The sequence below is a fragment of the Phoenix dactylifera genome, chromosome 6 (genome assembly GCF_009389715.1).
Source record: "Phoenix dactylifera cultivar Barhee BC4 chromosome 6, palm_55x_up_171113_PBpolish2nd_filt_p, whole genome shotgun sequence".
Taxonomy (NCBI): domain Eukaryota; kingdom Viridiplantae; phylum Streptophyta; class Magnoliopsida; order Arecales; family Arecaceae; genus Phoenix; species Phoenix dactylifera.
This window is the reverse complement of record NC_052397.1, coordinates 7,138,272-7,160,094: the sequence shown is the minus strand read 5'-3', so window position 1 is coordinate 7,160,094 and position 21,823 is coordinate 7,138,272. Positions and strand designations below refer to the sequence as shown.

At 37.5% G+C, this 21,823-nt stretch overlaps 3 protein-coding genes across 3 annotated transcripts; 2 read left to right on the top strand and 1 right to left on the bottom strand.

Annotated features, from left to right (window-relative positions):
* Positions 1 to 972: 972 nt before the first annotated feature.
* LOC103716109 (50S ribosomal protein L29, chloroplastic-like) lies at positions 973 to 4,782 on the top strand. Its single transcript, XM_008803982.3, has 2 exons — positions 973 to 1,415; positions 4,329 to 4,782. Exons 1-2 carry the CDS (start codon positions 1,035 to 1,037, stop codon positions 4,500 to 4,502), a joined length of 555 nt encoding a protein of 184 aa, XP_008802204.2. The 5' UTR covers positions 973 to 1,034; the 3' UTR covers positions 4,503 to 4,782.
* Positions 4,783 to 8,317: 3,535 nt separating this feature from the next.
* Positions 8,318 to 13,806, top strand: LOC103716122 (probable aquaporin NIP-type). Its single transcript, XM_008803997.3, has 7 exons — positions 8,318 to 8,473; positions 8,988 to 9,206; positions 9,291 to 9,494; positions 10,550 to 10,611; positions 11,276 to 11,496; positions 13,070 to 13,158; positions 13,711 to 13,806. The coding sequence occupies exons 1-7, from the start codon at positions 8,318 to 8,320 to the stop codon at positions 13,804 to 13,806; spliced, it is 1,047 nt and encodes a 348-aa protein (XP_008802219.3).
* A 3,084-nt stretch (positions 13,807 to 16,890) lies between these two features.
* Positions 16,891 to 21,823, bottom strand: LOC103716108 (cryptochrome-1-like). Its single transcript, XM_017844960.3, has 5 exons — positions 21,318 to 21,823; positions 19,989 to 20,207; positions 18,616 to 19,322; positions 17,535 to 18,334; positions 16,891 to 17,129 (listed from the first exon to the last, which is right to left on the bottom strand). Exons 1-5 carry the CDS (start codon positions 21,649 to 21,651, stop codon positions 17,078 to 17,080), a joined length of 2,112 nt encoding a protein of 703 aa, XP_017700449.2. The 5' UTR covers positions 21,652 to 21,823; the 3' UTR covers positions 16,891 to 17,077.

Here is a 21,823-nt window from a genome sequence, read left to right as displayed (position 1 = left end):
GGACGATGGTAATCCTATATCGGTGATTAACTATCTCTAAACCGCTTCGATACAGGCGATTAAAACTTGGACATATGTGCATGCGTGTAGTCCCTCTTTTGCTATGTAACACTATATGTACAAGAAATTTGGAAACATCAAGGATAAATAAGAGAGAGCAGAGAGAAATTGGTGAAGATTCAAGATCCTCGGCAAACAGTAATCTTGTGGGCTAAGAGAAAATTTTGAAAATCAGTCATGCTTACCTAGCCAAATGTGAAGAAATCCAAGCTAGGTAGAGTTTGAGAGCCTTATGGATCTCGGATGGTGATGCCAATACTAAATTATTTTATGTCTATGGCTAGTAAAAAGGTCTATATCAATATAAGAGTTTTGAAAGATGAGAAGAGTGACATTTGCTTCATGTGTGTATGCGTGTATGTTTTAATTTATAAAAATTTCTACATGGAACACTATTGTAATCGACCTTTACAACTAGTTAATTTTTACGCACTCCTATATGAAAAAGAATCGTTACAACTAGTAATAACTTGCATATATTAGGCAATCATTCTATTAGATGTGATCAAAGACATTCGCAAAACATTTATCACCCATTATTTTGTTGTGAGCAATGCCATGGTAACTCGGAAAAGTATCTCAGGTGCCTTGCACCAATGACCAATATACTCAATGGCATACTTCAAGATGCCAATTCAAATAACAATTCACCTCACCAGCGGAGTGAGCCTTTTTTGGTGACTTATTTGAGCGACCGAAGCATTATTGCTCTTCTGTTATCCTAATAAAATTTAGTCCCATGTTTAACGTGGAACCTAACGTCCATTACTTCCGTTACAACATAAACAGTGGAGTGACTGGAGTCAAGGATTCTGTTATAACAGGATAACAGGGCTTTTCAACCTTGGAGGTACACGTACCGGGGGTTTCTGAAACTCAAAATCCATCGAAGGGGAAAACGATGAAGAGGCAGAGCAGCGTTATCTCCATCACCGAAGAGAGAATACGAAGCGAAAACAGAGCCAAGATAGAAGATGATAGCTCTCGGGGTCTCGTCACCACCCTCCTCCTCCTCGTCATTTGGGCTCGCTTCCTTTGCCTCTCCTCCATCTTCTTCGCTTAGAATTTTGTCTCCCTTTCCTTCTCTGAAGTCATCCTTCCGTGGAATCCGGATTGGGAACGACGTCCGAGCTCTGACGCCGTTGCCGTCGCGCGGCGGCTGCGGCGGCGGCGGCGGACGGATGGTGGTGAGGATGGCGAAGAGGAGGGAGGAGATGAAGGAGATTAGGGAGAAGACGACGGAGGAGCTCAACGAGGAGGTCATCGACCTCAAGGGGGAGCTCTTCATGCTCCGCCTTCAGAAGTCCGCCCGGAATGAGTTCAAATCAAGCGAATTCCACCGCATGCGCAAAAGGGTATACTTTTATCCCGATTTTTTTTTTCTTGAAAGGTGGAAAAATCACAATCTCTTTAATCTGAATTCTTGCTTTTCTGCTGTTCAAAATGTGATTTTTTAATCTTTTGTAGGGTTATTGATTTGAATTTCTGATCAAAAACATCACGAAAATAGTGATTTTTGGCCCCGTCTGGTTTTAGTTCTTTGCCATGTGATAAACGATTGATAAATAGTGTTAGTCGTGAACTAGTGGGTAGTGGTGCAATAGTTAATAGAATGGAGGAAAGAGCTGCCTGGAAGTTAGGGTCTTTGGATGGGTATCTGAAGATAGGTAATGCCATCGTATAAGCAAAGAAGTATAAGTTGATGTTGATTCATGAATCATAAATAGGTTTGCAATTTGGATAATTTATTTTCAAGGGAATGAAACTTGAAATGCCGTTTATTTAATCTTGTTGCGAGTTGTTAATCAGTATAACGGATTTACGAATCGATTGAAAAATGATCTTATATGATGTGCTAGATGGAGCTGATGTTAAAAATGTTGTTGGATGACGTTGGGAGTTTGATACTTTCTGCATCATAGTTAGTGTTGTTGAGGAGATGCTAGTAGCAAGCATTCATTTACAAAGCAGAATGAAAGAAATAAGAATTGAAAATGACCAAATTAAGGTAAAAAAAAGAAGCATAGGTTAGTTAACAATTGTAAAACTTTTCAAGGATATAAATGGATTAAGGATAAGAAATATCGTGGCGTTTGCTTCTTTTTTTTTTCATTTTTACTCTCGCACCATAGAATATTCATTTGTCACTAAGGTTGTATTTGGGAGAGGAATAAGAAATAATAGTCATTTAACCCACTTTTCCACCCTTTTTCAGCCAAACACTCATTGGAGCATTTGAATCAAATCAATTTTTCAGAAGGGCAAAATGGGTATTTTTAAAAAATTGGTACCTGACTTTTTTCCTTCCCAACCCATTTATCCCATAATCCCATTTAACCTAGAAATAAATTACTCTAGCATGCAGGATGGAGTAATTTATTCTGAAGCAAAGAGGAGTAGGAGTAAATTAACCTAGATTTCTGTATGCTAGAGTAAATTACTCTAGCATGCAGGATGGACCTCAAGGATTTCTGTATTGCTCTACCATGACATCAGGCTGCTTTGCCCTATCCCAATTGCATACCGAAGGTTAATTTTCTTTGTAAAATCATGATTAACCATGCAACTTCTGCCTCACCTCGTACACATAATTACACATTCAACCTATGATATTCTTATGCATATTCATCAACAAGATTCCTTCTTGCTAACTTGTATGTTGCATTACAAAGCCCACTCAAGTGAATTTGGAAAACAGTGGTTTTCAACCTAATTGTTATGTCATCCCTACTATCTGATGAATGTTCTGACCGATAAACCTATCGATTGATGCCCTTCTTCTAACATGCCTATTGCTTTAATTTGCAGTCCTCGAATCCAAACTATTCTCATCTTCAGTATGGAGTACAATAAATATTTCAATATATCTTTAGGAAAATTATGTTCCATATATCAGGATTAGCATGTTGATAAGAGACATAGATCAATAATTATCCTTACAGGTAGACTATAAATACGTTAGTGTTGTTGAGATATTAGCGAGATTCATAGAAAATTATATAAGATAAAATAAGCTCTGAATTGCATTCTGGATTGGAATAATGGGAGGTGGTGGGTGTCAAAGGTTGTGATAGGTGAAAGAATGGCAGTCAAAGGTGTGTGATAGGTGAAAGAGTGGCAGGGGGCTTGGGTGAGGTACGGCCGGTGGTGAAGGCTGGCGGGCATGGTCCGGCAAGACAAATGAATGGAGAAGAGGATGAGGTGGTGGAGGGGGTCTCGGTGTGGTCTTGGAAAACAGAAAATCCATCCCCTCTTTTTTGTTCCAAATAAGGAGAAGGGCATTGCCTTCACAAGCAAGCCCGGTGGCAATTTGGGCTTGTCCCAGGTAGCAAATAAAATAATACCACAACAATTTGGATGTTTCTCATTATCTGTTAGATAAGGGCTATGTCGATCATTTGATTTTCTCACACATTAATTGAGGGAACAATTTGATATAATGTGATTTGTGAAATCTATTTTACAAGAGAATATGATTCAATCTAAAGTGCTATTTATCCGAATCTTAAAAAAAAATCCTTCCTTTGATCTCCTAACTAAACTATTCTTAATATTCCCAAAATTTTTCTCCCCTGTATGCCTCTCCATTTGGCACATATACATCACATATCACAACTGAAACTTAGGTAAGTTGGGACAATATTGATATTACATACAGAGTTATCTGCAAAATGATAACAATTTCGTCTTATTTCCTTGCAAATGTGTTTGGCCAGAACATGTGAATGATGCACCCCAAAACTGAACCTTGTGTACCACTTAATCAAATGCCTATATGTTCCCCCACTTATGCCCTGAGAACTACTAGCAGAGATTTATTTTCTAGCATGCAATAGTCTAAAGAAAAACTAGTAGCGAAAAAAAATTGTGGATGCACATTATGGATATCAGAACAGTCTTGAGATACATTTTCTTGAGTAAGCATGATTTCATTAATTGTTATAACTAATCAAGATCTACATCCAACTGAATGAACGGACTTTAAGAGAACCCTGAACGATAGTTATGCTTATTGTTTGTCAATATTGTATTAGCGGTAACAGTAGGTCCAGTTCTATCAAAAGTTGTGATGCATCTATGGATCCTCTACCTTCTCTTAGAAAAGAAAACAATGAAGAATGGAAAAAGAAAAGGCTCATTCAAGTACAACTCGACTGATCCTTATTAACTCCTTTCCAGCCAGACTAGAGAATCGGAGTTAATTGGAAAAGTTATTGTTCATTTAGAATTATATCCTAATTCCTGTTTCACTTTTAATCTACATTCAGATTGCTCGCATGCTGACTGTTAAAAGAGAGAGGGAGATCGAAGAGGGGATCAACAAGAGACTGTCAAGGAAACTTGATAAGAAATGGAAGAAAAGCATTGTTGTCAGACCACCTCCATCTCTGAGGAAGAAGCAGGAGGAGCAGAAAGCAGCAGAGGCAGAGAAGTCAACATAAATCAATTTCATGTATGATTATATGCTCATTTTTCTTGCTCTCTGCAAGTTTTCTTTGTTGTACGTGTTAAAAATTAGAAAAAAAATTATAAACTTGCTGGTTCCTTAGTCTTTTCTGTAAGATTGTATTAGGATAGGCTCTTTTTTCTTTATATGTAATCCCTTAATTGCAAATCTATATTATGTGGAAAAAGTATCCCGATTCCATTTTTCTTTAGGAAAAGTGTATTGCTTTCCAGTTCAAAGTTGTTTAAGGGTAAACGACTGCTTTTACCAATGTACTTTTGCTTATTATTGTTTGTGATGAAGACCTGAACCTTTGTTCTTTGCTTCATAGCATTTGTGGATATTGTCCTTATATGGCAGGTTCTAATGCATTCACCGGAGCAATTTTCATCTATAAGAAAAATCTTAACACTAGATTCATTCTGGAGCCAATTAATGGAAAGCATTTTCATGCAATTAGTTATCTTGATCATTGCTTTGTTAAGTTAACAATGTTAACAGTGCTATTCTTTTCTGCAAAGTGTACAGGCTTTGTATCATCTTGCTTTCTCATCTTCTGGCAGTCTATTTCTTCTGCCCTAAGTAATTTATGCGCGCGCGTGCCTACATATATATGTATATACATATACATATACATACATACATACATACATGTATATCTGCGTGCATGTCTCTGTGTGTGTGTGTGTGTGTGTGTTTACATACATATATTTACGCACACACATCTGTATATTCTTGCATGGAGTTATTTCAAAAAGCTAAGGATGAAAATATTAGCCATTTAACAACTTCTAAGCAATTAATTAAAAGAAACCAATGATGAAGAACTATTATTGTAATAAATCTTCAATTATCACAACATAGCAAAAAAAGGTATTTAACTACCCATAGTTTCTTTGTTGGCTTTTTTTTTTTTTTTTTTGCTTTTCCTCTCTGATCATAGAGGAGGGTGAAAACTATTATTGTAGAGACAACTACAAGAGGAAGAAAGAAAGCAGAAGAGCAAATTCTCTCAGGCAGTCATAACCACCCATAGACATATTAACTCAAAGCCAAAACGCCTGGAAAAACTAACAATTACATGGATCGGGAAGGACACAAAAAGGAAATCAGAAGAACCTAGCCTCAAAGAAGCAACTAAAGAACTCTCAAAGGGGCTTGAGGCATGGTGGAAGCCTTCGCCTACCACGAGGACACAGGCCCGGCGGATGGCTTCGAGTACCTCGTTCTCACTAATCCCACTGGAAGAATACTTCTCTTATAAAAAGATCAGGCTGGCCAGTGATAGCACAAGCACTCTTGAACTCAACTAGGGTGGCAAAGCCGAGCAGCAGCAATTTGAGATGAAAAAAGAAGATTCCATGCTTGTAATCACTTGACGCAGATTGAGGAAGGCCATGATAAAAGTCTTTAAGATGGAAATAAAAAGCTATATATATAGATGGGCTTCCTCTAAACAACGAAGCCGAATAAAAGCTAGATGGGCATGGGATTTTATAGGTGGGCATAGACCAATCTCTCTTGGAGTTGTAATTTTGGAACACAGATATCATTACGACATAAGGATTTCTTATCTAATTTTTTTCTGGCAGGCACGGACCACAATTAATTATGAGTCTAACGCGATTTAGGCTACTGTTTTCTCGTGGGCCACTTTGTAGGAATTTCCTGGTTACCGAAGTGCTGGTCTCATATATGACGAGAATGATGAACAAGGACCTTCCTTGATATAGTTTGTTGTGCAATGCATTGGAAATGAATTATTTGTGACCATATCCCTTGTGCAAGGGGATTTGTCAGCTTTTGATCCTATATTATTCTTATAGTATTAAATTAAAAAAGAAATATGCTGATAGATTGCATCAATCAAATTTACTTTTAGATCATGCGACGTCTAAACATCGCATTATTAATAATTTTTACTGAATATAGAATATAATATACTTTTATTTGTTAACCGCATGAATTACTCTCTTTCTCATCTCACTAAAGCATCTCGCATTAATTGTTCAATTTTTTTATTTTTTTTGGAAACGACAGTAGTTCATGGTTAATAGAAGAGCTTTGAATCTCTATATATGTATGTATATATGTATATGTGTTCGCACACATAAATACGTACATATAGTAGATATATTGTAGGCTCGCTTCTTCCACCATAACTACTTATTTGGCAGAACTGTTGGCAGTAGAGCTTTCGAAAGTAGAGCTTTTTGAAATAAAGTCTTTTGAAGTAGAGCTTTTATAAAAAGCTATTTGCTGTTTGACAACTACATTTTTAAAGTGTTGTGGAATTTTAATATATATTTGGTAAACAAACTGAGAAATTACTATGAGTATGACAAAATGATCATAAAGAATATTGCATAGTATTATACAAGAGAGCATAATAAAATATAATATGTATTAAAACATAAATATATAATATAGTATAATATTATTGTAATGTAATATCGTATTGTTATAATATAATATTATATACTATAATATAATAATATAACATAATTTGATATTATGTACATAACATATCAATATATTATGATATAATATAATATAATATTATATTTCTAGTATAATATAATAATAAAGATATAAAATATTAGAAATATTATTATTATTATATATTAAAGGACATTTAGGATTTTTTGTTTTCTTTGTTGGAACTTTCGCAGATTTCTGTAATATAAATGAACATTTTCTGTAATTATAATATTTTATTATAGTTATTTTTGTCCAAAAAAAATATAAATCAAAACAGCTTTCCGACATATGCTAAAAGTACTTTTTTTGGAAAAGTTCTCAATTCTTTTACTAAATATTTCTATTCCATCCAAAAATATTTTTGGAGGGTCAGAAAGTGCTTTCTGGCCACCAAAAATTCTGCCAAACAGGAAAGACATTAAGTTCAAGCTAAGGACTTTGACATGCTCAAGCATTCAGACTCGTGAATCTAAAAAAATTTAGTTCGTGCTTTCTACATCCTCATGTTTTCCCCCTTTGTGTGTTCTTGACGAGGACAGGGAGCATCCAATACAATCAGAACTTCAAAGTGGTGGTGACAACAAGGGAGTCTAAGAGTTTCCAGTGTCTTCCAGACTTGCAGCCCAAAGAAAGGCTGGCCTTCTTAGATAGGCTAACGCCAAGAAACTTAAGCAGCTCTAAAGATTCCGCCGTCCTATTGGCATAAGACAATACCGATGTGAAGATTATATGTAAAAAGGCTCCTAGTTTTGCAGTTTTCTTATCCTTCACTCAATCAATTAATTCCATTTGGATTTCTTAGACTAAGGAAATGATTACATATAGCTTATTCTTTTTAATTGACCTATGAGGACAACCAAGGACCACAACCAAGATCATTTGGTTATCAAGCAAAAAATACAAAGCATCCACAGGATCAGAATTGGTATATTACTATCGGAAAACGTCTGCGTTTGTCCGTTTCTCCTGCATGAACTCAAAACTGGAACAGTTCTCGTGGATACCTAAGTTTATCTCTAGAAAATTATCGAGGAAATATATAGTATGTTCTGAGGACTACAAAATTATCGAACTGAAACTCTTCCTGGATTATATCACTGAATTGATTGGTTAACCATGAAATGTAAATGCTTATGGATTGCTTTGTTGAATCAGCTATCAATCAACTGGTTGGCTTTGGAAATGGTGCACCAAGAGTTCTGGATTATAAAATGAGTTGAGCTTGGGCAGAAATTCCATATCATTTTATATGCTATCGAACACTTGTGTGAGTATAAAGATGGTCGGGTCCTTGCCATGGTATGCATGGTTTTTGTCAAGTGTTAGAGAATGACAGAGATAATTCCTCACTCTCCTGAGATCTCTACAAGACCTCCCTCAGCATCTCAGCCATCCAATGTAGAGGAAGTGAAGTACTCTAATGTAGAAAAAATCAAGGACTCTTACCAAGAGGAACCTGAGATCACCCCAAGCAACATGCACAAGGCAAGACTCTTCTCTCATTTCTGATATCAAAGATTGGTCGAATACCATAATGTCAAAATTAATATACATGCTCTCGAATCATTCTTTCCATTTGCTAAAATTATGCAGGTCCCATAACTACAAGGAAACACCTTCCGAGTTTCAAACCCAGGACCTCCTTTATATGGAGGAGGTTCTGACTGTTGTTCACCTTCTCAGATCACTCTGCTACACTTACAATGAGTTGCTTCTCCTTTTTCTCGAACATTATGCTCATAACTCTTCTTTCCTGTGAGGAAAAAAAAAATCATTAAAATTGGTTGTGTCTCAACTTGCTTTGATTCTTATCCTTTCCAAAATCTCCCACTCCTTCCTTTGTGCACCCTCCAATTTCTAAAAGCTAATCTAACAAATGGCAACCAAATAAGCAATTTTTTCAGTGCCAGCTTAGTCCATTGTAACAAAAATGTAATTCATATACAAGAAGGCAAGTAATAAGAAGGTATCTCTAAGTATTCTGCTTGTTAATGCGCAGGTAGCTGCTGAGGTAGTTGGGACATACATACTTATATTCATTGGCTGTGGATCGTCATTTATAGACCAAAAATACAATATTACACTGGTTGGTGTAGCATTAGCATGGTGTTTCGCAGTAATGGCTCTAGTATACACACTTGGGCACATATCAGGAGCCCATGTCAATCCAGCAGTCACCATTGCCTTCGCCACAGCCGGCCGATTCCCTTGGAAACAGGTAGTGGTTATCAAATGATTCAAATTGGTGAGCCTCATCAAATATATATATTTTTTCTGATCTCAGGCATTTTATTTCTTTCAGGTCCCTCTGTATGTGGTAGCTCAAATGCTGGGTTCTATCCTTGCAAGCATCACTCTAAGATGGCTGTTCGACGGCAATCCTGCAGTTGTGATGCTAACACTTCCTGATAAGTCGACGAATGATCTCAACGTTGTTGCATGGGAGATTATCATCACGTTCATCTTGATGTTTGTTATATCTGGTGCTGCCACTGATGACAGAGGGGTATAGCAATCAATTCCTTCCATATCTCTCTATGTTTATGCAAGATCAGTATGTACACCTACCTAGGTGTTTCCTCTGCTTTTGTAGAGCCAATATAGGGCACCACCCTGACTTTAATCTGTTCTCCAAGAGAAGCAGCTGGGCAAGAGTGAAAACATATTGTATGCTAATTTCTTAATTCTAAGGTTTGATGATACCATTCTCCCCTCATTTCTCTTTTTCAGCAATTATTTTGTGATCTTGAACTTATATCAAGCAGCCATAATAACATCAATCCTGCCAAGATGATACACAGCTAGCTTGCTTGCAGTCCTTTGGTCCTTAATGGACACTCGAGATCTAATCCTCCCTTTTTATACACTTTAGGTTTCAAGGATTGGGGACTACTTTAGGTGTCCTGATCATCAGCGCATAGGGATGGCCATGGACCACAATTACCAGTTTTTATTCCTTTTCTTAGTTTTTAAGAAACTTGCAGCTTTTTTCTCTTCTGAATCAGATGACCTGCTATTTTTTAAGCAAGGTATGCAGTTCGGTACCGGTATCCGGTACGGATGTTGGTACGTCCAAAAAATCCATACTGTACCATACTGACATTGTGCTAGTATGGTACTGGCACAAGGTCCGGTACCGAGACGGCAAATCTTGGTTTTAAAACCATGCTTGTGTTAGCTTAGATGATCATAGTTGAAGCACCATCAAAACTTACAAGAGGAGCTCCCTAAAGAATAATTAATTTGATTTGATCTTCTATTCAGAAATTGCAATGACGTAGAATCTTACTCAAAAAGGCTAGCCAAGAAGATGAGGACTCTTACGGGCATGCGTTTAGTCCCACATCAGCCATGCACTGAGTAGAACTTTATATATAGGGCCAAGATATCTAACGAACCTTTGCTTGGCTAGCCTTTTGGGGTGAGGTCTTGGGTCATTGCAGAAATTGTAACTAGTATCAACAGTCTGCACTCTCAGGGGTCATGATGCTTGTACATCAACCCGATTAGCATTTGTAAATATATTTAAACTAACTACTCTGTTCTAATGATAAATGACAGATAAAGGAGCTCTCTGGAGTTGCAATAGGTGTGACCATCTTCTTTAACGTCCTCATAGCTGGGTAAGGTGACTAATCTTATCATCATCTCCATTTAATAGGAATCTAACGACCACCCAAGGAACTCTTCAACTAGTTTGGTCTTGTTGGCTGGTTGATTTCATCTAATTCTGTAAAAATAGCTACCAGATTCTTCTACTTCTTCCCCCCAATCTGAGGAATGATCTAAACTAACATCTACTCAATTAGATTAACTTTTTTTTTTTTCATGTCAACCAACATCTGGAGCAACTAGCTCAAACTACCTGCATGGGTATCTAAGCCATGACTCCCAGTAACTTTATTCATACAATCCATTGTTTAGAGTTGTGATGGCTGGTTTTACGATAAATGTGCAACCATATATGTCACGCCCCCGCTTGCACGAGGCACGTGAGGCACCCAGCGCCCACATAGGGGCCACATGAGGGGGGAATACGGGGCTCTCCTGCCAGATATTGTCCAGTTCCGGAGCTTCACGCAAGCGTCCTTCACTCCTTTCCGATTTTATTTTCTTTCTAAAACACGTCTACAGAATTTGGAGACACCCGCCTCATATGCCCAGACTCTGGAACGACTCTTTCCGATGTGAAACTATTGGGCCTCACAATATAGCTCCTTTTCTATTGTTATTATCATCAATTGATTCTCTTTTCCATCATATAAAATGACCCTTCATATTTGGCAGGAAAGTAACTGGGGCTTCCATGAACCCTGCAAGGAGCTTAGGACCAGCCTTTGCAACAAAAAACTTTCACAAGCTCTTGCTATACATAGTAGCACCAGTGATTGGGGCAGTTGCAGGATCTACTGTGTACAATCTCCTACGCTTGCCTGAAAACCCTACGATAAAGATCGTCACAAGTAATTTTGACAAGATCGACAGCCAGTTCGAGCCCACATACTCAGGTTTGTAATAACACGTGAACCTTAAAGCCATGATGTATTCTGCCTTGTCCCACAACTTCTTTCAGCTCCGCGGTTAAATGATTAAATTCATTTAATACAACATTGCTTCACTGCTTTCACTCTTAGATGCTAATCCTCTCTTCTGTCTCATAACTAATATGCCATGTTTTGACAGGAAAATCTATGGAGCTTCCATGAATTCAGAGCATCGCTGCTTGGCATTTTCCATCTGATTCACATTGCACAGTATCATCTCTATTCACAAAGATGCTTTTTGCTGAAGATATAGAAGAGAAGAAAGTATGAGTTAAAGCAGAGCAAGTGAATACTTGCTTTTAGCAGTCTCTCATACATTAGCGGCAACTAATTCTGCAATAGAGAATGAGGTGGTTGCGTCTCTCAACCTGGCAATGCTAAAGACATTATTTTCTTTGAATTATCAAAGAAGCCTCCCAAACTGCAACTTTTTTTGCTGGTTGAGTAATTGCATTTACTTCAAGGATGCAAAGAGTTCAGGGGTTATTCGCAGCTTCTTTTGAGTGAAAGTGTAATGATATTTGCAGCTTTCAGGTGCTTGCTGTTGTTGCCTCTTCTATGGTTATCTTTGATTCCTTACAAAACTATATCAATAGCCCACATCTTTTTCCATCTATCAGAATATTTTCTATTTTTCTAACAATCTTTCTGGAACTGTATTTTTTTTGTGTGTGTGAGAGAGAGAGGGAGAGAGACCCACAAGCCCCAATTAGGACTCTCAATGTGCCAGGCCGGCAGGCCTGAATAAGCTGAATTCCCGACCCAGAAAAGATCAGATTACCTCAGGTTTTAGCTCTACATGCTGAGGTTTGGCCTGGAAATTTAACTTTCGGGCTGGAACTCCCATCATGATGAGTACAGGGAAAGCATAAGCCTTGGAGTCTAACAAACTCTGTGTGACTTTCCCATTATATAGAGAAGATGATGCTGCAGTTTCTAGCTGCTTGTTCTTACTGCCTATTCTATGGTTATCTTTAATTCCTTACCGTAGAATTACTTCAATATCGAACATCTTTCTCGGTTGAAATGTTTTCTGTTTGCAAGGACTACTCAAGAATCTGAATTATTCCATGGGCAGCAAGGTTCCTGATTATTAAACTTGTGAAATAAAGGAATTATGCAAACAAATTTTCTTGTCTGTCACATTTCCAAAAATCCTTGTGACACCTGAACTCGAATCTCCTGCAAAACATGAGCAAATCATAGACTTAAGGTGCTAATTTTTCTTAATTTGAACATTTGAGTTTCTGATCCTTTGAGGTGCGAAGACTTTTAATATTGTGATAGATTAATACTAGCCAGTAGCAGGCAAAATATTTCCAGGCATGATAAAATGCATTTTATTATATACACCTGCTAGAAACAACCTGACTAACAAGTATGAATGAGAAATATCATGAGCTTCATGCGAAAGGGAAAGTTCAATGCGAGAATTTCAGATGAAAGTATTTGGAGTACTAAGGTAGCTGTTTGTTGCTTTGCAGCAAGAATATTTTAAATTGCATTGTAATAGCAACTTGATAACCTTTTGCGACAGCTCTCTGGGAACAGAACAAGATTCTGTTAGATGGAAATGGACGAAAGTTGAATGCAAGAATATCAGATGAAAGTGTTTGGAGTACTAAGGTAGCTGTTTGTTGCTTTGCAGCAAGAATATTTTAAATTGCATCGTAATAGCAACTTGATAACCTTTTGCAACAGCTCTCTGGGAACAGAACAAGATTCTGTTAGATGGAAATGAACTTTGAAGTGAGAGTATACTACTAAAACGCATCCATCCCATTCTTAATTATGGGGTTGTGGGATCTTTGCTCGAGTCCCTTTGGAAATGCCCAATTACCTCCCAGACTTTGATCTTTGCTTGGTTGGCGATCCACTATAAGATTCTTACAGGCAAGAATCTCAAAAGAAAAAGATGGATTGGCCCTACTATTTGCTACATGATATGCCGTACTGGCTCGAACCGGACGGCATGGAGCATACCGTATTGTACGGTTCGGTACAGATATTCAGTTCGAATGGCATACCAACACTTAGGTATGTCAAAAAAAATTCTGTACCGTACCATACCAACACAATACTAATGTGGCACTTGTATAGAATTCGGTACCGAGACGACGAATCTAATCTCAAGATCATATTTTTATTAGATGTTCTTTTGTTTCTTGCCTGTGGCAGGTGTTTGCATCTAAATTAGGTGTCTTCTACCAAATTAGTCATCTTGCCGAGAACCCAATGCAAGGGTGGGTTGTACTTGTTATGGTGCTTAAATAGTGCTGTGGCCAGAGAGCAACTCAACAAGTTTCTCAGATAAGGAGGAAGATCAAGACTTGTTGGTGCCCAAAGTTCTACCTTATGAAAGAATGGATCATGCAGGTGTCACAGTAGATGAGAGACCCACTATTTCCTATTTTCTATAAACTGGAGCTAGTTTGACTTTGTTTTTCTTCTTACTCCTTTTGTGTTCCTTCCCCTCTTCTTTTATTTTCTCTTTTTCCTTTGTTTCTCTCTTTTGAGGGGATGTACTTTCATTCTCTTAATGAACCCTTTGGGCCTCATCTCGTTTCCTCTCAAAGAAACGAAGAAAAAAATTGTGCTAGAGCAAGTTAGAAGACAATGAAGGATTATGAAACATAAAATACACTACTGACAGCAACTTTGAATGAATCAGAGGTGTTTCATAGGTTGCAGAAATTAAAATGCCAAATTGAATGTTCAGGTCCATTGCAGCCAGTCCTAAGGTTCAGCCAACTCAAAGAATCCTTAATTTCACAAAATTAGTTATCTATTACTGCAATATTCTGAAAGAAATTCATCATCCTGCAATTTTTCAAACTTCTGCAATATATTCCAGATCCTTATTTCAAGAGACCAACAGAATAACTAACTCATAGAGTGGTTAGATCCTGCTATATCAGATTATGAGCAAGAATCTTTAACACTCAGATCCTTGGAAACAACAGAGTTCAAAAGAGAGGGAAGGGTAAAAAACTTAACTTTGTTTTCTAAGGTATGTCGATGATATGTAGTTGATTCACGGTATTTACTTCAACTTGTATAACCTTCCAATACGAGAAGAAAATCAACAATATATGATGATACAAGGAGATATTAGTCGGATAACAGAGCATGAGCCCAATATTCATGGTTCTGGAAGCTTGGAAAAAAAAGTAAAATAAGGAATAATGAAAAAGATGAAACCATGGCGTACCAAAAATTAGGTGGTGGAACCCTGAAAGGGAAAAACTGAACCAAACCTCCGTACAAAACAATTGGTGGAAAACTGCAGCAAATGGTTGAAACGGGCCAAATATATTAGCTGAATGACCAGAGATTTTCTTAAAACCTCTAAATGCAAGCCAAATATACTTCGAAAAGGGTCTCCTCACAGAATGTTGAGGTCTCAAAGGCAATATTTTATGAAATGGTAGAAAAAAAAGAAAGAAAAGGACATACAAGACTTTGAAGGCTATGAAATGAATTTACATTAAAAAGACATTTATATTAAAAAAGGCATTTATATGAAAAATGGTGTTTATACAGAAAGTTAATTAGGAAAAAAAGACAAAAAAGATCTAGTATGCAAGGATTTTGCTTCTAGGACCTAAATGTTAAATTGGGTTGGTAAAAGATGGAGGAAAAGTTTTTGAGTGAGCAAACTAATACAAGAAAACAAATAAACGAGGCATAGTTAAAAAGAATGCATGGTTACAGTTGACCAACTCAGATAATTGACATTGAAAACTTTGCATATAAAGCAAAAGGATAGGAAAATAAAGGACAGCTGAAATATTAACTGTACTTTGATAATGATGAAGAAATTGGTCGATAGGTTAGCTACATTATATGTAAGATCTTCAAAATAAGGAAATTGAAATGATTGGGAACCAATTAATTAGATGAAGACAGCATACAGGATTGCACTAATTTTGACAGAATGGATTTTTTACAACAAGCTTTAGTTATTTGAGAGGATAATGGATTGAAGATTATGAAAAAAATGAGAACAATCTCTGATGACCATTTTGTATTAATATCTAGAAGCTCAATCAATATTGACTAGTCATTTTGCTTATATCACCATCCAGCTTTATAACATCTATTACCTTGCTTAGGGATTAATGGAAAAATTCTAAGAGAGAATACACATTACATAGTTTGCTGACAGGTAGATAGCATATCAGGTGGTTTTATGAGCAGTATTTTGCTAGACATTAGTAGAGATGATACTACATAAAGGATATTTTAAAACTGTCAATAAATGCATGCGAATCAAACACAGGCTTTAGAAGTAGTTGTGGCATGACACTATAGATTCCCTGTCATGATGGACATACACCAAGAGTTGGCTTCAACCTGTATCTCTTTATACTTGTTACAAATGTACTTACAGCTGATGTTTGTGAAGGGCGGTGTAGGCAATATGCAGAATACTTATGATTAATGAGAAAAGAAAGTAAATGCAAAATTGAATTCGGGAACTAAGCTTTAGAGGATTATTTTAAACATACTACAACTAAAAACATAGTATATATTTTCAATAATGGTTGAAACAAAAAAAAAAAAAGAATTATTGGTCCCAACAAACATAAAATTATACAAAAGAAAGCCAGTCAATTATTATAGGATACTAAAGTAAATGAGAGAGAGAGAGAGAGGCATATTTAATAGAATTTCAGTAGGGTGGATCAAGTAGAGAGGTGTTCTTTAGATTATGTTCAACTGTTGCATGCTCTTGAGACTTATGCAGGAAACTATATGAACCAAAAATAAGGTCTGAGATGTTAAATTCATAAAAAAATGGATTATAAATTGGATCAAAGCCATACTTATCTAGCAGATGTGCGAACATCAAAGTGGAGATTGTTGAAAATAAATTGGGCTACAAACACAAGAACTTTTGCATCCGATAACATAGTGGGTCCCTTGTCCAGAGAGTAGCTAATTTGTCTTAAAGGGAAAAGAAAAAGGAAAGAAACACAAGGTGACACTGTTGGAGACTGAATATGGATTTCGGTGGCAGTGATAAAAGCCATGGCTTTTGGTAGTAAAAAAATAATGCTGAACATGAATACCTGGAAAAAGGCTTGATGGTTACCTTTATGCTATCGAACCAAGCAAAAGTTCAAACATTGCGTGAGAATTCTCATTACCTAGACATATTTATAAATGTAACATATAATATTACAAATGAGAACATCAACATTCTCAAATTCCGTCATATACTACACTATCCTATAAATTGGATGTCATGGCATCTTCACGTTATGATCGATGTCAAAAATGAATCCACCATGCTTGAGAACAACATCAAATTCTTAGATAACAGAGAAATACACTCAACGTAATGGAGTGTAATTCAGGAATAAGAGAGATGTGCACATGCATTTATTAGAAAATTCAAACAATCTGATGAACAATACAGCAGATGCAGAGTATGATTGTCTGCTCAATTTATCATTCAGAAAGTGGGAAGCTTATATGCAGATCAGGCTACAAAAAAGAAGGCTAAATTATTTACATAAGTTATCTTCTATTTTGGAGTTTACCCAAAAGCATTCGGCTGCACCGCATTCTCCACCTCCCAACTTCTTGTCCTGTCATGCAAATTTTTTCATTGTCAGAAGAAATTAAGAGCAAAGAAAAATAACTAACATTTAGGGATCTAGAGGAATCTGATGAAGTGTAACTCAAAGATAGAAAAGAAAAACACATTTTTCCTTAACAAGAAAAAACAAGAATCTTCATATCAGAGATGAAGTCAATGATGACCATACAGCGAGCATCATGTGAAAAGTTCTGCCAATTTAGGCTACCTGAGCCATTTTACGTTTGTTACATTAAAGCCAGAAAATTAAGTGTTGAAAGAACAAGACTTTTAGCCCTTTTCAATCATGAAAAAGAAATTTGTGAAGATCTTTCTGCAATAATATAAGTTGTACAGTGATATGCTACAAAATTATTACACTTATTTTACACCAAAAAAAATATATTACACTCACACTGTCTGTGAAAGCTGCCTCCAATTTATTAGTTGGCGAGACTGGGGATGCCTCTGTAAATAGCCACTGCTTGCAATGCCAGTGTCATCAGCCACAAAATGCTCTGAACGGCTAGAGCTTGCGGAAGGGGACCAAACTGGAACCACGCCACCATCTCTTTCTGTCCGGCTGCTTGATGAGTCAACTGTGGGCTCTGCAGGACTTTGCAGCCTGGCTGGACCGAAATGTGGAACAACATTATTCCTCACTGTTTGAACGCTGCCTCTGTCAATTTCTTCTCCACGAACTTCTGCATCAAAATTAATGTTTGATGGTACTTCTGCTCTGCTATCTCCAGCAGTGTTCCCCAAATCTGCAGAAACCTCCTCTTCATCAGCTCTAACTATTGAATGAGTCATGCTAGGAACCATCTGATCCTCATGTCTCCTGTCTACAGCTGGTGAATTAGTATTATTTCTGAATGGTTCATGGTCCACTTCCATATGTACTTCTTCAGGAAAATCAATTGGTGGTAGCTCCGAAGAGTCACCAAGGCCTTCTTCTGTTCCATTTTCTATAGCAGCTCTTGTTGCAGCTTCAAGTTGCCACATTGCTGCAAGAGCTTCTTGCAGTCTGGCTTTAGCTGCATCTATTTCTACAATGGGAAGAGGGTAGTTGGAACCTAGTTCAATTCCTGCGGCTTGTAGTACAGATTCAGGTGCATCCCATGGGTGGTGTATCCATTCAGTGGGCAACCTGGCCAGCTCAGGAAGCCAACGACGTACATATTCTCCATTTGGGTCAAATTTGTACCCTTCAAACTGCAGTTTCAAACAGTGGAAACGAAATGAAGGAAAACTTTTAGGGGATTGACATGTGCAAGGTCTTTACAGGAAAAATGTATATAACATGATAATTGATTACGTGACATAGAACTTATAAAATAACCACATTAAATATCACATTAATAGAATTTGTTACTCCAGAGTATGAATGGGTGTGCGCGTGCATGCGTGCACGAGAGAGAGAGAGAGAGAGAGAGAGAGAGAGAGAGAGAGGGAGGTGGCTAGGCTTGGCAAGAGCTACTGCACATAAATCATACCTCAGGGTTATCAATGCGATCCAATTCACGACCATCAGGAAGAGTCCCAGATATATACTGCCAGCCAAGGGCATCACTTTCAAGATCAGCATCTAATAGAGTATCCCAGAAGTACTTCATCCCCCACCTCCAAGGAAGTTGCAGGACCTTCACAAAGAAACTGGAAACAACCACACGTATCCTGTCATGTAGCCAGCCAGTTGCCCAAAGCTCTCTCATACCAGCATCTACGAGAGGATATCCAGTTCTACCTTGTCTCCAAGCTTTAAAATAACCCTCATTGGTCACCCAAGAAAAGAACCTAAGGTGCGCTAAAAGAGGCCTCTCATGACTGCAGGGATGGTTGAAACTCAAGTATCTAGAGTACTCCCGAAGACCAATAGATCTCAGAAACAAGTTGCAACTCTCTTCACCTGCTTTGTTTCCTTCATTAATCCACACAAGTTGTTTCATTCGAACAAGGTGAAAGACTTTGCGGACACTAAGCTCCCCAAAGTGTAGATGAGGGGAAAGAAGAGATGTAGTTGCACCATCTGCTTTTTTACGATTTACTGAATACTCAATCAGTGGTCCATTAATAAAGGCAGTCAGAGACTTATCAGCATTGCGCCATCCTGGTGACCATGCTCGAGCAAGAAGTGCATTGCTTCCTTTCTCAGACTCATCCTCAAAGACCAGAGTATCCGAGGGGCACATTGATACATCACCTGACAGAATAGAGCGAGAGCACTTGAGAAAGGGTGCTTTTAATGAAAAAAAAATAAATATCTCCTTGACATTTTCTAAGTTTAATGTCAAAACAATAAATAATCTAGAATGACAATTCAAAGAAATAGCTAAAAGCATACATATGCAACATATTGGATAAGGAGTACCAAGGCCCTCAAAGTTGCAGGTTATATTTCAGCTTACAACTAGTAGGATGAGTAACAAGGTGAAATTAAAAGAAGTTCATACAAGTTCATGATAAATAATCAGCATGTTCATTATTATGCATGTAATTGTTACTTCAAAAATACCCTTATACTCAATGCAAACCTGATCATATCAGACAAACTGCAATCATAATTAAGCTCATAATTCTGATCAAGAAAGTTTTCAAGCCTGAAAGGCCAAAGTTAGCATCACATCTCTGCGTGTTTCTTTATAAAAGAGTAATTAATGCTTGAAAAGCTGAGAAATTATAAAAAGTAATTCGATTAGCAAAATGTTCCAATTTTGCACTATGGTATCATATACAGAACATTGCCAACGTAGCAACAGCAATTAACACTATAAAATGTTCCATATTGAATTTAAGGCTGACCTAGGTCACAGTAGATCAATCAACAATGGAAGAGCAAAAGGTGCAATCTCATAAAAGCAGGTCATACCTGATGTTATTCTTTTGGGTGGAAGCAATGGTGCTGCTGGATCATACGGCATGCTAAGGCATTTATTCCAGAAAGGCGCAAAAGTTGTAAATGGGCTGCCATTTTCATCGTTAACTTCCCACGGTTCATAGAGCAAATCCGCGTTGAACGAGCGGACTGTTATGCCTTGAGCAGTCAGAAGTTCTTTCAAACGATGGCCCCTAACAAGAGACAGAGGATCTGGAGAAAATTAAAAAAGGATAGTCAGATCCCACAATTACACAATCAACATCTCTTTACCTGAAGCCAGTCCATTTTTTATCATTTAGTAGTGAACAACACAATTCAGATGCACCCAGAGATGAGTAGCAAATTATATGCCTATAATTTATAAGAATGCTTCGTTCGAACTGCCTGATCATCAATATCCTCTTGTACAAGCCAAGACATATAATAAATATAACCAAAATGGTGCCCAACCAATCAGAAGATAAGCAATGGTTTTCATCTTGAAATACTACGGTCAATTCGAAACTCACAAGAACAACAGACAAGAAAGAATAATTGCCCCAAATGTTCTGTGCTGATAAGAAGAAGAGGAAAATTAACAAAGGGAAAAGTAAATCAAATCCTGAAACTGCTTGGGGAAAGGAACCATGTGCCAAATAACCAGCTCCTATTTTTTGAATCTAATATGCTTTCGACTCGAACTCAAAACAGCAAGATGATAATACACCAAGGAGAAAACCTGTTCCAACTTTCATTAGGTTCAAAGATGGATGATAAAGAAGAAAAGGCCCAAACAAGGAAATCCTGGATTAAGAATAAAGAAGAGAAGAGAATCATAAGCAAGATGTGCAATTTTCTTATTGAGATTAGAAAGGCAGCGTTTAATAACTCAAATAAGAACAGGTTTCTACCCAAAAAATAGCATAAGAGGTACCCAAATGAACAGGTATAAGAACAAATCTTATATTAAAACCTCCAGATATCAAATCTATCAGAAACATCATATGGAACCAAGTGACAAATAACATGCTAGAAACCCGAGGACCCATTGAAAAAGAGAATAAAATGACTTCAGATCACCCTAAATTAATTGAATAAAGAATAAAGGCCAATCAAAACACAAGAATAAAGTATTTGCAAAAAAGAAAGAGAGAAAAAAAATAAAAAAGATAAAAAAAACATATATTTTTTTACAAAGAAATAATTAAGCCCACACAAACCAAACACAAGAACACCACCAGTTCATCCAAAAATCAATACCAAATAAATAATCAAGTAGACAGCCTTATCCATACCATGACCAAAGAAAAAGAGATAGGGCAGAGAGAGAGAGAGACTGACCATAGAGGTGATTGAAGAAGAGATTGGTGGCACCAGTAGAGTGAACAATTTCCAGGAGGGTGGAGGCAGTGTCAAAGGACCTCTTGGTGATGAGGGATGTGCCAAGGCTCCTGAGGGAGGAGTCCAGGTGGAGGAGGCTCTGGCTGAGCCACCACCTGGAGACCCTCCCAGGGTAGAAGGGCCCATCCTCCTCAGGGGACCAGATGAACACAGCCACCACCTCCCCTGACCTCACCCCAGCTGCTAGTGCTGGGTTGTCCTCCACCCTCAGATCCCTCTGGAACCATACTATGCTCCTAGTACTACTGTTGCTGCTGCTGACACCACCAGTCATCACTCTATGGTGTCTCTGTATTCCTTCTTTCTTCCTCCTCCCAGGAAAATGGGGATAGGAGAAGATCAGATCATGTATTCATGCTGCAACTTTCTCCATGCTGGGGGGCCGCAGGCAGCCAATGGCTGCAAGGCTATCAGAGCTTTTCTCCATTTTTTTCCCTTCTTTTTAT